At 41.7% G+C, this 13,316-nt stretch overlaps 1 protein-coding gene across 1 annotated transcript in view; it reads left to right on the top strand.

The window, feature by feature from the left end:
* HOOK3 (hook microtubule tethering protein 3) overlaps positions 1–6,791 on the top strand; it is an 88,293-nt gene extending 81,502 nt beyond the window's left edge. Inside the window, exons 21-23 of the mRNA XM_054986196.1 lie at positions 2,319–2,390; positions 3,083–3,219; positions 3,901–6,791. Coding sequence (XP_054842171.1) covers positions 2,319–2,390; positions 3,083–3,219; positions 3,901–3,934 — 243 coding nt within the window. The 3' untranslated portion in view covers positions 3,935–6,791. The remainder of the gene's footprint in view (positions 1–2,318; positions 2,391–3,082; positions 3,220–3,900) is intronic.
* The last annotated feature ends 6,525 nt before the right edge of the window (positions 6,792–13,316 follow it).

Raw genomic sequence — 13,316 nt, 5'->3', positions numbered from 1 at the left:
AGTGATGCCGCTTTCTGGAACCCAGCACAATGTATGACGACGAGATAAATGTTAGTAAGTTTGGAGCGTTACACTATTATGAGAAAGGGTTTTTTTCCTTTCTGTATCCTCTACAAAAAGTGAAATCTTCCATTCCCTTTCCCAAATATTTTATTTCTTTGGAATCATATTTTAAAATATGCAAGAAGGAGGGGCCCTCTAAAAATACGAAACCCATCTCACAAATCTAAATTTTAACAGATTCCCTCTGCCACCATAGGAAAAAAAATCCAAAATTCTTTCTCAAAATTCCACAGAGTCTGAAGTTCCTAATCTAATGAATATTGAATTTTCGCATTTTCAGGGAGGGTTTTGCTTTACTGGAGCAATTCAAAAGAAGACATTAGCTGCATTAGATTTATACTTCGTTAAAAATGGCTTTTTTTGTTGCCTGCTAACTCTACCTTACCAATGGCTAAGCAGTTGTGACTTTGTGAAATGCTCATAAATATTCCAGTGTCCCAGACAAACAATATTCATGAAAACTTCCTTAACACCCACCCATATGTCCACTGCAATTTCAGTGATGTTAATCAGCTGAGGGTGGGGAGAACCATTTGAGTTACAGCTATTAAGACATAAGAACACCTATATGCTGATAAATATATTGATGAAAGCCTTTTGTGACTGCGACACAGCTATCCATTCCTAGCATAAAACTGGAATAACCATAACTGATATTTTAACTAATACAAATAACTATAACTGATATATTTAACTAAAGCAGAACCAATCTGCATTCAAAAGCTGTGGAAACCATAACAATGTCAACTTCAGTCAATAAAAGAATGAAAGACACACACACACACACACACACACACACAAATAAATGCACAGCCCTACCCACCCCCATAAAAAGAAAGCAGAATGAACTCAAAGCAGCACACGCATACACAGAAACCCCTGAATAAAAAGAAAACCGAATGAACTCAAAGCAGCTTAGTTGTCAGTCCCTGGCAGGTAAACCCCTTTAGCCCATCCACAGTGAACACACGTTGGTTCCAGCAGAATCAGCTTTATTAGGATCTATGCAGTTCAGGTCTGTTCTCCATCATGGAGCTTGACAGAAGTGACAATTCAAATCAAGCAATCTGTGTTATAGTTGATTTTTCCTACGCTCCAAATGACAGTTACGTTTTGGCACGCAAACCTACAAGAGTTCTGTGGGAACCTAATCAGTATGACTTTGTATTAGGTATACAACACCTACTTCCCAGCATCTGGGAACAGGAGAGAAAATTAGAATCTAGACACATCAAAGTCACAGCTAGCCGAGACTCACCTATTTCTCTAAGATAACAGAAGAGGCCCTTTCTGGGACCTAAGGAAGTAACGTCTGCAATATGGTTACAGAGGATCATAGAAAGTAACACAACAATTCAGTAACAAAGCAGTATAGCTGAAATTTCAGCATATTGTGGCATAAGCATTATAACAACAGATAATCATGGCATGGCTATACACAGAAATGACATTAGCCTCCTCTGCAAAGCCCGTGCTGGGCCCCAGCTTGCGCGCTCTCTCTGTCTCTCTCTCTGTCTCTCTCTCACTCACTCACTCACAGAGGAATGAAAAGAAAACAGAATGAACTCAAAACAGCTTACCCTCCTCTGCAGAGCTTGCGGGGCCGAAGGAGGAAGGAATCACAATGTTTTATTATCTTTTTTCTGCCTTGGGATCCTGTTTTGGGTGGGAAGGCAGTATACAGATATTTTAAATAAATATCTGTATACATAAACAAAAGAAGAAGAAAGTTGAAAAGATACTATATAAATATTTTAAGTAAATTATACAGTCAACTGGCCAGGTATAAAATCAATAAATCTGTTATAAAGCACATACAGATACTATAAAGTAACAATATTCCTTCAACAGCTAATATTTAGGATCACTACTTTTTTTTTAAATGGCCATTGTTTCTGTAATATCAACATTACTCCCAGCAAGAAACAAGGGGGGGGGTGGCTCTTCCTCCAGTGGAAAAGGCATTTAGGTTCAAGGACAGCTCCTTAGACTGGGGGAAGATTTCATACTTGAGCCAAAAGGAAAAGTGGAGTTTAAATGTTTTAATAAATAAACTTTGTTTAGTGGAGTGATAAGATAGGAGTAGGATCATACCTCAAGTGTTCTGCTGAATGACTTGGTGAGCTAATCAAGAGAGGGATAGTTAAAAGGGGAGGATAAATTGTTATGCACTTAACCAACAGCTTTGCAGAATAAGCTCATTTTTTAATGTACATCAAATAATTGAAAGCATTTGATATTATGTTCTTAATTAGAAAGAATTTGAAAAAACGAAGAATCAAAGAGAAACAGAAGAAAAATTCATCGTCACTGCCTGGTACAACATGGTAAGTAGAAGCGAACACAAGTCTTCAAAACATAGCTAAAGGTGAAGTGCAAAATACTGCTCGGGACTCTTGTGCGTTTGAAAAAGTTTTGTGCTCCCCAATTACTGGAGTCATTTATTAGTTGGGAAATGGAGAGGAGAATAATTAGTTTATAATCATCAGTTTGTTGGAGATAGTCAGCTGCTCCAATCTTGGCCCTGGGAGGCAGTGCATGGCCTGCCATTCAGGGGATTCTGCAGAAGTGCTCCCCCTCCAAGCACCAAATGTGGAATTTTGTCCAGAATTTAGCTTCCTGCTCATCGTGGTCCCCTGCAGCTTAGCTGCCTTCTAGTGCTCTCAGCGTCCTCCTAGAGGTCACAAGAGCTGACATACTCAAGTACCTGTGAATTAGGAAATCCCCACTTGTAGTCTTGTCTCCTTGATGAAGTTATTTGGCTGCCTTATTGCTAGCCATTCCATCTTGAATATAGGAGTGATGATACTGGATAGGGTTGTTGGAAGCATTGCAGAGAATGTCTGTGAAGTACCTTGGGCAGTTGAAATATGCTTTGTGAATACTAAATATGATGATGGGGAACAGCAGCACTCAACTCAGGATTCTTTGGGGGGGCTTGGACAGAGATGGCCCAGCCACGGTCAGCACGCACAATGGAAAGTCAGCCAAATGCATCTTCATTTGTTTCACTCCGCAGGGGATGACTCTTCATAAAAAAGCAGCAGAAGATAGACTTGCTAGCACAGGTTCTGGACAGTCCTTCCTGGCTAGACAGAGGCAAGCCACCAGCACAAGAAGAGCTTATCCAGGCCACGTCCAGCCAGCGGCAGCAAGGTAGAGGGAAGCCTTGCCTTTTGATGGGAAGCCATCCTGGGATCAAGACCTACTTTTGTTGCAAGCGACAGCATTTCAGGAAACCTAGCCAGCATCCTCTCTGTATCTTTTTCTTTTTGGTCCCTCACTCCTGTATCTAACTTCTCATTTCAGGAAGGCTTTTAAAACACACACAAACATATCTTAATGTTTTTAATTTTCCGTCACTCTTCTTTTTTGTTTTGCCTTTTAATGTGCCAAAACATTGAAGACACCTAGCGGAGTGTAATCATTAATTCCCTTCATGCGTATGGAACTTTCCCTTCTCTCTGTCTCCCGATACTGACGGTGACTGGGTAGCAAACCTCAAGTTTCCTGTTGGAGAATGATGTTGTCATCCTATCGAAGGCTGCCATTGTATAAAAGGGAAATATTCTCCTTTTTTTCTCCTCCTGCCAGTCTAATCTTACCTGTTTTTAAATGATGTGATTGGATAGGCAACAATGCTCTGTAGAAATGCATGTGTTGCAATGGCCTAGATGTGGGCTGAAGCTGGAACCTGGCTGCAAGGTATCTGAATGGGGAGGAGGGGTGTTCAGTAAGTTTCCCTTCTGCTGCTGTTTCTCTTCCCCTGGGCTTTAGTTTTAGAGAAGCAGGCTGTTTTGGCTTTCTTTGCTCACGTCCTCTTCTCTGCCTCATCAGAATTCAACGATTTGAAGATTTCTCCATTGGTTAAGAAGAGGCATCCATTTGACTTCCGGGGCAACACTTCAAAACGTTTGTTATGCGCTAACAATGTAAAGAACAGGCCATGCATAGGGTTGATTCTGTCCTCCTGTAACTGTTTGGAAATCCTAGGAAGTGGGTCTTTGGTAGCGTTTGATTCACTGTGTGGCTGAATACGACAGATGACTGGTGCTCCGCGTTGTTAAATTGTCATGAGGAAAGTTAGAAAGTATTGATCAGGAGGAAATTGGTCACCACCTTTTGCACTGAAATATATTTGGTTGGTTTTAGGCTCTTTGGGTGCTGTCTTTAAATGGTTATTCATTACTTAATGTCTGTTCTGATAGGCTAGTAAGGAGGTTGAGGTTACTAAGTTGCCTTGCAGATGGCACCAGTGCAAGGCGATTCTGGCGTGCAAGCTCCTTTCTGTGCCAAATCTTTATGCACAGCTGTGAAATTATGAATACTTGGTCTCCATCATGAAATAAAAACAGCATTTCTCTTTGGATTCTGGTTCTGCAGAGCAGTCCAAACGTTATTTCCTTCGCCTTCAAATTAAGGTTCATGAAGTTTGAGATTGCTCATGGGGCATTTCTGTATGGATTCACCATTAAATTAATTTGTAAGTCTTGTTTAATATCAGTTATACCGTTTAGGGTGCTTGGATTTCAGCAGAGAATTTCTCTTGCTTTACATCTTTCTTAAAAAGTCAACAATGAGATGCATTTTTTTTTAAAGTAGCAGAAATTTTTACTTTGAAATGCGTCTGTATTTTTTTAACATCATGTTTCATTTCAAAATGTTAATTTTTTCACCCTCATTTTTTCAAGAGTGCACAGTACATTTTAGTAATAAAAGCAACACTTGTTCTTATTAAGATGAAACATGCAGGCCCTCTTTAGTAGTAAAATTAGGTGAAGTGGCGTTTTTTGCTACCTTAATGAACAGAGGATAGAGAGATCTGAAATTGAGTGTACAAGCAAAATTATTAGGTGTCCATCTTATTTCTGGTGCTGGTTAAATTTGTTACTAAGTAATACACTGCTTACAGAGCCACACCTGTTAGTCTTGAACAATACCACATTTGGCTATGATCAAGACTGACCTAAGTCTAGGTATGTAAGATAGCTACTGTTCTTAATTTTGGCACTGGTGTCCTTCACTATGCAAAACAATGTAAAACCCTGTTCAAGGCGAAAATTTTTGTCTCCAAGTTATGCTTAATCTGATAAAATTATTACCGTTTAGTTCTGTGCCTGAATGAAACTTGAATACAACCTTTATAAATGGACTGGCCTGTGTTCCAGCTTCTTTATTCTCCCTGCTGGTTTTCCTTTTTCTGTTTATTTGATTTGGGATTTTTCTCTTCCGTGGCATCTTTTGGTTTCTCATTCTTCTTTAATCTTTCCACTTTCATGAAAGGTTTTTCTCCGCTTCGGCTTTTTTTCTTGATTTCATTGAGGTGGTTAGACATGTAATTTTTAAAAGCCCAGTGTTTTGAAAATATCAAGACCTCACAATTAAAAACTGCATTTTTATCTGATATTCTGATTTAATTTTGTTTTGAAAATTGAACATGCAAAATAAGCATGAAAAACTGCTATCAAGAACTAATTTAGAAAATGTTAGCTGCACTAAGTCCTATTGAAATCAATAGGATATTAGCCTTAATTAAAGTATGTCATTAATTCAGTGGGATTGTTACAACTTTCTTTCTCACGATTGCAGTCATTGTGTCTTGCTGCTGTTTGAAGGTTTTTTGTCGTGGAGAAAAACCTTTCTAAAATATCTGGGTGGAATGGAAATGATTCGTGCATGTTCTGAGAAAATTCACAAATTTGCTAAAAGGGAGAGTTCTTTAAAAAATCCAGAATGGGTTTTCTAATAGAGGTTAAAGTGTAGAAGTTAAAGTGTAAGCGTTGTACTATATAAGGATATAAAAGTTCCTCAATTTTCCTAATTTTAACATTAACATCAAATTCCCAGAGAGGATCTGCGTGAAAATGTATCCCCAGTTGTTAAAGATTATGATTTTATGCATCGTTGATTAACTTTCTTCATTGGTTTGTTGTCTTCTGAATTCTTTTGTGCAAGGTATACTTTTAGCGTTTCAAAAAATTATCAAAGCCTTACTTATTATAATTTCTAAGGGATAATGTTAAAAAAGCTAGACAAATGTATTTTACTCCAATAAACCCCCAGATGTTCCTTTTATGTTTGTATTCTTTTCCTAATTGGGACATCTGGTAGATATGAGTCATCACTCCCCCCACCCCCCACTGAATATGGTCTTTACTTAATTAAATATCAGTTAACATGGTCACCATTGGATATTGAAACTGAAGGGAATGTTTGAAATTTATCTCTGGTCAGAATTGTAAAATGATTTTATAACTTGCTGACAAAGCATATATGTTTCTGACTTGGTTATTAAATAATAGCAATGATAGGGAAAAAAAACCCGTCTCCTAATGATAATGAAGAAACGCAATTTTTCACTTTGGTCCAGGTCATCCACATGTTTGTGAAGTGGAGGGCCTTGTGTACATGCATGTGTGCACAAATGCAACATCTGATATGGAAACGTTATGTATTTCCACAGGTGGTTGCATATACTTTGTGCTCTTTCCCCCTAAGAATATAAAAGCAGCCCTGCTGGATCACTCCAGTGATCCATCTAGTCCAGCATCCTGTTTCACACAGTGGCCAATCACATGTCACAGAGATCCCCGCAAGCAAGGCCCTAACAAAAATGGGCAAGGGAAATTGCATGTTGCTGCTCCACTAAATACAAATGGAATCAATAGTCATATAGTTATAGTCAGGGCTTTTTTCTGGGAAAAGAGGTGGTGGAACTCAGTGGGTTGCCCTCGGAGAAAATGGTCACATGGCTGGTGGCCCCGCCCCCTGATCTCCAGACTGAGGGGAGTTGAGATTCCGCCGCAGGAGCGGCGCGGAGGGCAATCTCAACTCCCCTCTGTCTGGAGATCAGGGGGCGGGGCCACCAGCCATGTGACCATTCTCAAGAGGTTCCGGAACTCCATTCCCCCACGTTCCCCCTGAAAAAAAGCCCTGGTTATAGTCGCTTCCCACCACCGCCCATTTTCTTGTTTTTTGGAAACAGGCATTATTACTTAGTAAGAATACTTGATTTCAGTCAAATTTCGATGATATATTCCTCAGCTAGCCTGTATCCTGTCGGAAGTTTAATGCTAGCTACACCATCTTGACCTGTAATTACAAACAATGTCCAAAGATAAGGCATTTCTGACTTGAAAACCTTGTAGAACCTTGGTTTTTCTTTGCATGCTGGAAGTCTGCATCATAGCATAATTCTGGCTATGTGTTTTTCCTTTGCTCCAGGTAAATCAGAATGTTGTTTGTATCCATTTGAACTGCACCTTATAAAATACTTGGATGGATCTTACAGTTCCATTATGCTAGCAGAGGTGCCTTTCTCCAGTACAAAGAATGTTTCCCTGTCCAGAAAGAAGCAGGGGAGGAGCCTTTCTGCTGTAGGAGAGTGTGTAGGAGAATGTAGGAGAGTGTGTTTGCTAGCAATACGAATCTGCAAGATTCAGCTTTTTTATCTGCAGTTACATTTAAAACCAGAATGAAGACGGTGACTTGAGAAAGTCATAAACTTGTTCAAGCAGTCTTGTGAGTTTTCTGTACTGGGTAGACATGGGCATGAAATGGAAAAAAACCAAAATGAGAGGCTCGTGTTTGGTCATGTTTCACGAATCGCGAACCACGAATTTTCACAAAATTGACCCGTTCCACAAAACGATTCGTTAGTTTCGTGATTCGTCAAAACCAGGGGCATTTCAACGGTCCCCTTCACCCAGAGAGATGCCAAACTCGCAGGGAGACTTCAGCAGGTTCTCTTCCTGGAAGCAGCAAGAGTGTGAGCCCTCAAAAGAGCAGAGAGAGAATTGAGAAGACACAAAGACAAGCACATTTTTAAAAAGGGGAGGCCTAGGCCCCAGACCCAGGCTAAGGCCTGAGACTGGGGTGGGGTGGAGGAAAAAAGGCACCCTCACTCAAAAACCTTCCCACAGCAAGGCCAAGAGTTGGAAATAAGAGGCTTCTTTCAGTCTGTTTTAAAGTAGCAGCAGCCAAAAGCACAATTCCAAATACACACTCTCTCTCACTCCAATCCCAGCAACAGGTCCTCCCTCTCCCTCTGTCTACTGGGACTGAAACACGAGGCAGAGAGAGGTGCCTTTTATAAAAAAGGCTGACAAAGAGCGGAATAGGAGGTCTGTGGTTGGTTGACAGACCTGCCTGACAGGGTTTGGAAGGGTGAGATTGGTGTGCCCATGGCTACAGAAGGCCCACCTCCTTGGTTGCCTAGGGGATTAAACCCCTGCTCCTGGCTGTATAGGGCAGAATGGAAGCTCTCCAGATGGCTAGGAGAGCTGCCAATCAAGGGTAAGTGGGCTATGATTGGGGTTTCTAATGGCAACAAAAGGTCTGGGCCCATTGTTGCCTAGCGAATCAATGGATTGGTGCCAGCCTGTCTGAAATTACGAATCATTCACAAAGCAAACAAAATAGGCCAAAAAGTTGTGAATTTTGTGATAACCATGGCCCCACAAAACGCTGTTTCACGACACACAAAAACGCCTATTTCGTGATGAAATTTGCTTTGTATTTTGATTCGTGCCCATGTCTAGTACTGGGACAGATTTTGGAGTTTTCTGTACAACGTTATTGCATATGTTCTCTCCCTCTACTCCTTCGGTTTATTCTCGGTCTTCCACATGTTCTCTTTAGCCATTAGTTTTCACCTCTCATTTTTTCCATTCTGGTTCTTTTGGGACCACTATTTTTCTTGTCCTTTTCCTAGCAATCTGATTTGAGTGACATTTTTTTGTGTGTGATTTTGTTGGTTCCTCCCAATCTCTCCATTTTCTGCTGACTGGACCATGACTGTGGGACAATCCTGCCTTGTGCACTCTTCCCTGTGTCAGTCTTGATAATGAGGAATTTTTGTCTCTTGTGTTGGCAAATTTCAAGTATCATTATTATAAAAACACTCAGCTGATAGTGATATAACTCTGTATTGCAATAACAAGACACAATAGCGATCATTGCTTTTCCTGCATGCTTGCAGCAATTGGTACCTTTTTCTTCATCTTAATGTTTTGTTTTGTTTTTTTGCTGTGACCATTTGCTTCCGTGTACTTTGAGAAGGCACAGGAGCGCTCATTTCTGTTTCTGGTCACTCAGCCTCCACTCTTTGCCTCTGTGCATGGCACTCTTGATATGCCTCAACCCCCCTTCCCCCCCATAGAAAGGATTCCCGCCCCCCCCCCCCCCCAGCATAGGCATTTAAAAATGCTCCCTGATAGGCATGGCTGTAAGACATGCCTGAGCCTTGATATCCAGTGCTGCTTATGATATTTATTTTTTGTGGGAATTGGATGTTTTTCTGGGCTGGAGGGTATTTGTTATCAGTCACCTGTGATTCTGGTGGGCACTGTGGCCCACTTCATTGTTCTCAGGCTGTGGAGACATTTACATGTCTAAATATTAAGTCCCAGTTCCTTGAAAGCAATTAACTAGCTTGGTGAGCAGCCCGACTCCTCTCTTTGCCTGCTGTTTGTCAGCACAAAAACTTTTAAAAACCAGTTTGAAACCCCAAACGTTCAATTACTAGGGTGAACCTTTAAGTGGAGGGCATTTTCCCACAAGGTCAATATGACAATTCTTATGCATGTGCATGCCTAGCTCCTCTTATAGCGGTATATCGATATAAGCGCATGTACAACAAAAAGGGGAGGGGCTGTGTGATGTCATCAGTGATGTGCTCAGTGCAGTTCTGATGCTGGCGGATGGGCGGCTGAGTGGTGTGAGCGAAGACCCTTTTGATTGTTTCTGCCTTTGAGGTGTATAGAGTCTGGTGTTTTTATTGGGGAGTATAAAAAGACCACCTTTGGCATACTCTCAGCCAGGTTTGCTAGTAATTCACTTCTTTGGTTGCTTGAGGTGAGGAACTCCCTTCTATGCAACTGGGCTGCGAAGGTTTTTTTTTTTTTTTAAATGACTCTGTTTTTTCAAGATGGATGGCCATGTTTGTCTGTGGAGTGGAGAAGTGCAGTGGAGAAGAGCGAGAGTCCAGTGGCACCTATAAGACTAACAAAATTAGTGGTAGGGGGTGAGCTCTCGTGAGCCAAAGCTCTCTTTGCCCCTGCAAAGTTCCGATAGTTGAACTCGAAGAACTAAACAAGATTTGCTAAATTGTTTAAAGTATCACGCTAAAAAGCTTTTCAAAAACTAAAATATTTGCTGTTTCTTACCAAGTTCCTTTTTTCAGTCCGCATTGTTGCGATTGTTTGTTCTGGTACCATTGTTTATAAAAGAAGGGCCGAGATTTCTATGTTGCCCCTCCCCTTCAGCCTTTATAATCAAAAGCTATTTTAAGATTTCTGGGCCTTTCAAAGAGAAGAGTCATTTGCAGAAAAGCATCTTGCTTCCTCTCTCCCATTTCCCCCTCAAATATTATAAAAGTCTGCAGATTCTCAGCCTATGAAATAATATTCTTAAATTATTTTAAGTAAAAAAAAGGGCGGGTTGGGTAAGATTATCAACTTGCTGTAGCTCTTCATACATTGAATTTTCACTTCCATGCCTAAGTGGTGCATTCTTGCTATTAACAACAGTTTCCACATGCAGGCGCAAGCCTCTTACAAATCTTCTATTTACTAAGCTAGAAAACATTTCATCTTAAATGTGTTTTTATAAACGCACCTTTGTTTACTGCTATGATTTTAAAAGTGCACTAAAGGAGCCGTGTCGTTTAATCCTACCTGTGTTTTGTTTCCTTTTATTTCTTGCAAAGTCAAGAATTGGTCCCTTCCCCCCCCCTCCCCCCCAGAGAGAACAAACAGGAAGTAGCTGACCCTTTCTGGTTTTTTATTTAAAACTCCCGAAATATATGCAATATTTTATTTATTGATGTTGCATACTGTCTTGATGTGTGTGATTTCTTGTTTCTAACTCCATCACTTCATTTCCTATAGCAGAGCTTTTACATTTGCCTTGTAGAGGGCCTCTTCCCCCCCCACCCCGTCCATATTTGTGGGTACAAGCAGCTCCTGAAAGGAGTAGGACTAGAGGTCACTAATACAAGCGTATTGTTATTGGATTTCAGAATAGTATGCCAAATGTCCTTTCTAGGAGGCTTTGGGCCTGCCTGTATTTGATGACAGTTCTCCCTTCCACGTCCCTGCCTGTTAACTTCCTTTCAGATTGCACTAACATGCCTTTTACTTTATGAAATGTTGCTATTATTCATATTCAGTATGCCGACAGTATAACTCAGAATGCTTTGTGCTGCCTTTAAAAAATGTTTTTAAAGCTGCTTATTTTTTTAAAAGTTACTCTTGCTACTAAACGCTGATGATGATTCCTATTTGTATCGAGACAGATTTAGGAAATGTGGCAATATTATAGAAAACCTGAGGGAGTGTTGTTTTGTGGTTGTGTTCGTATTGTTACTGTTACATTTACCATCCCAGGAGGGACGGTCAGGAAGCGACTTGTATAGGAAGGTTACTTTGAAGAGCCTCTTCCCATTTCCCCAAGTGGATTGCTGGCAAGTCTCGTAGCTAGAACCACCACACCTTCTATATACCTCTTCCCTTTTTGTTGGAACCAGAGAGCTGTTAACTGGCAGGGCAGGGGAGACTAAGATTTGTCTTTGAAGTCTGCCACTGTTGGTCCATGCTTCAAGCCATAGGAATTGTCTGCATAGTGACGACGAAGGAGCCTGTACTAAAAACTCTGTGGCTGGATTTCCAGAACTGTTCCACAGAATCCCCAACTATCCCTTCAGTCCCTAACCCTTGAAACACAAAGTGGGGAGAGGGCTCAGAGTCTGCAGGTCTGAGCTCTGTGTGGTCATGCTGAAGGGGGGGGGGTCTTCCTTGTATTGCAGCAAGCACCCCACCCACCAGAGAGATGGGGAAGGTTCAGTGCCTACCCACGTGTACAGTAGGAGCCTACCACGTGTTCAGCGGGAGGCAGGCTCCCTCAGAATTCTATGAGCTCTGTTACGCCGGGTGCTCGATCATACGGGGCAGAAGCTAAAGATCTTTCCCTCCCAGTTGTAGGCTAGTGTCAAGCAATAAGGGTCTTCATTTGGGAATTCCTGAGCCAAAAAGTATACACAAAAATCACTGTTTGAGTTGTTACCATGATTTTCCAAAATGGTTACACAAATCCAAGATTTCTAGGCATTACAGAAAACACACCCACACCCAACAATCCTTGTTTTCTTCATGTTCAGGTGCTTACCACCAGCAGCAGGGGTCAATTTTTTTTAATTCTCTGAATTTCCCAGGCGGTGGCCCAGAAGGCGGCTCCCCTTAGGGGATAACAATAGAGCTGTGGTCTTTCTCTTGCCCTCCCTCCTTTGTGGGGGTGGAGCCCCTTTTTTCTTTGCAAGAACGATGACTGAGGGCACCTTGTTCAGGGGCCATAAAATTGGACCCTTGCTTGAAATTTGGGGCTGTCTTTAGTGGATGGGCGGCACTAGCTCCCCTGCAATTCTAGTGTCGTTTGGTTGAAGGACAACCATTCCAACTCCACCGCTAAAAAAGGCTCCCCATAGGGAAGATTCTGGGAATCCCCAAACAGTACTGGCGGTGCTCGATGCTATTGAATACGGGTATTTATGCCCTTCCCCAAAAAACCCAAAGCTGAAAAAATAACCCTTCCCCCTCCCCTTGGTGCACATCCCTTTTGAGCAACTCTGGGGATGCCCCTATCTGTCTTCCCAGGATGGGTACACAAAAGTCTGTTCCCCCCTCCATGCTCTCAGTAGTTCAGTTGCAAGGGAGAGCAAGACCAGGACTGGGTGTTTGGCCCTGCTGGCTCTTTGAAAGTAAAATCAAAGCATTGCAAGAGAGTGTATGCCATTGCCTACAGAGGTATGGGGGAGATCTCCCTAAAGTGGAGGCGGAATCAGGTGCTTAATTTCCTTATGGAAGAGCCACTGATGGGTAGCTTGCTGGTTCAGGGAGCTTGATGGCATTAGGCAAGTCTGTGTGGTTGGACCTGCTGCTTGTGAAAAAGTGTTCCATGAGAGCCTGGCATTCAGCTTGCAAGGCAGTGCCAGACTCACTTCTTGAGACGAAGGCTTCTGTTTTTATTATTCAGGCTACTTCCACTCGTCGTGACACATTAATGCCCCATCTTCCCTTTGCCTCCCATTCATACTTTTTTCCCTGTTAGCTTTTTGCAAGGATTGATCTTGTGGGGGTCTGGTGTGGTGGTTCTGGAGGCTTCCTTTTCTTTCTTGGTGCCTGATGTCAGAGGGAGCTCACTGTCCAGGACATTTCCTATCCCCTCATTTTTTGAATTTACTTGCTAAACTATTTTCG

The sequence above is a fragment of the Eublepharis macularius genome, chromosome 8 (assembly GCF_028583425.1).
Source record: "Eublepharis macularius isolate TG4126 chromosome 8, MPM_Emac_v1.0, whole genome shotgun sequence".
In the NCBI taxonomy this organism is placed as follows: Eukaryota; Metazoa; Chordata; class Lepidosauria; order Squamata; family Eublepharidae; genus Eublepharis; species Eublepharis macularius.
This window is presented reverse-complemented; position numbering and strand designations above follow the sequence as displayed.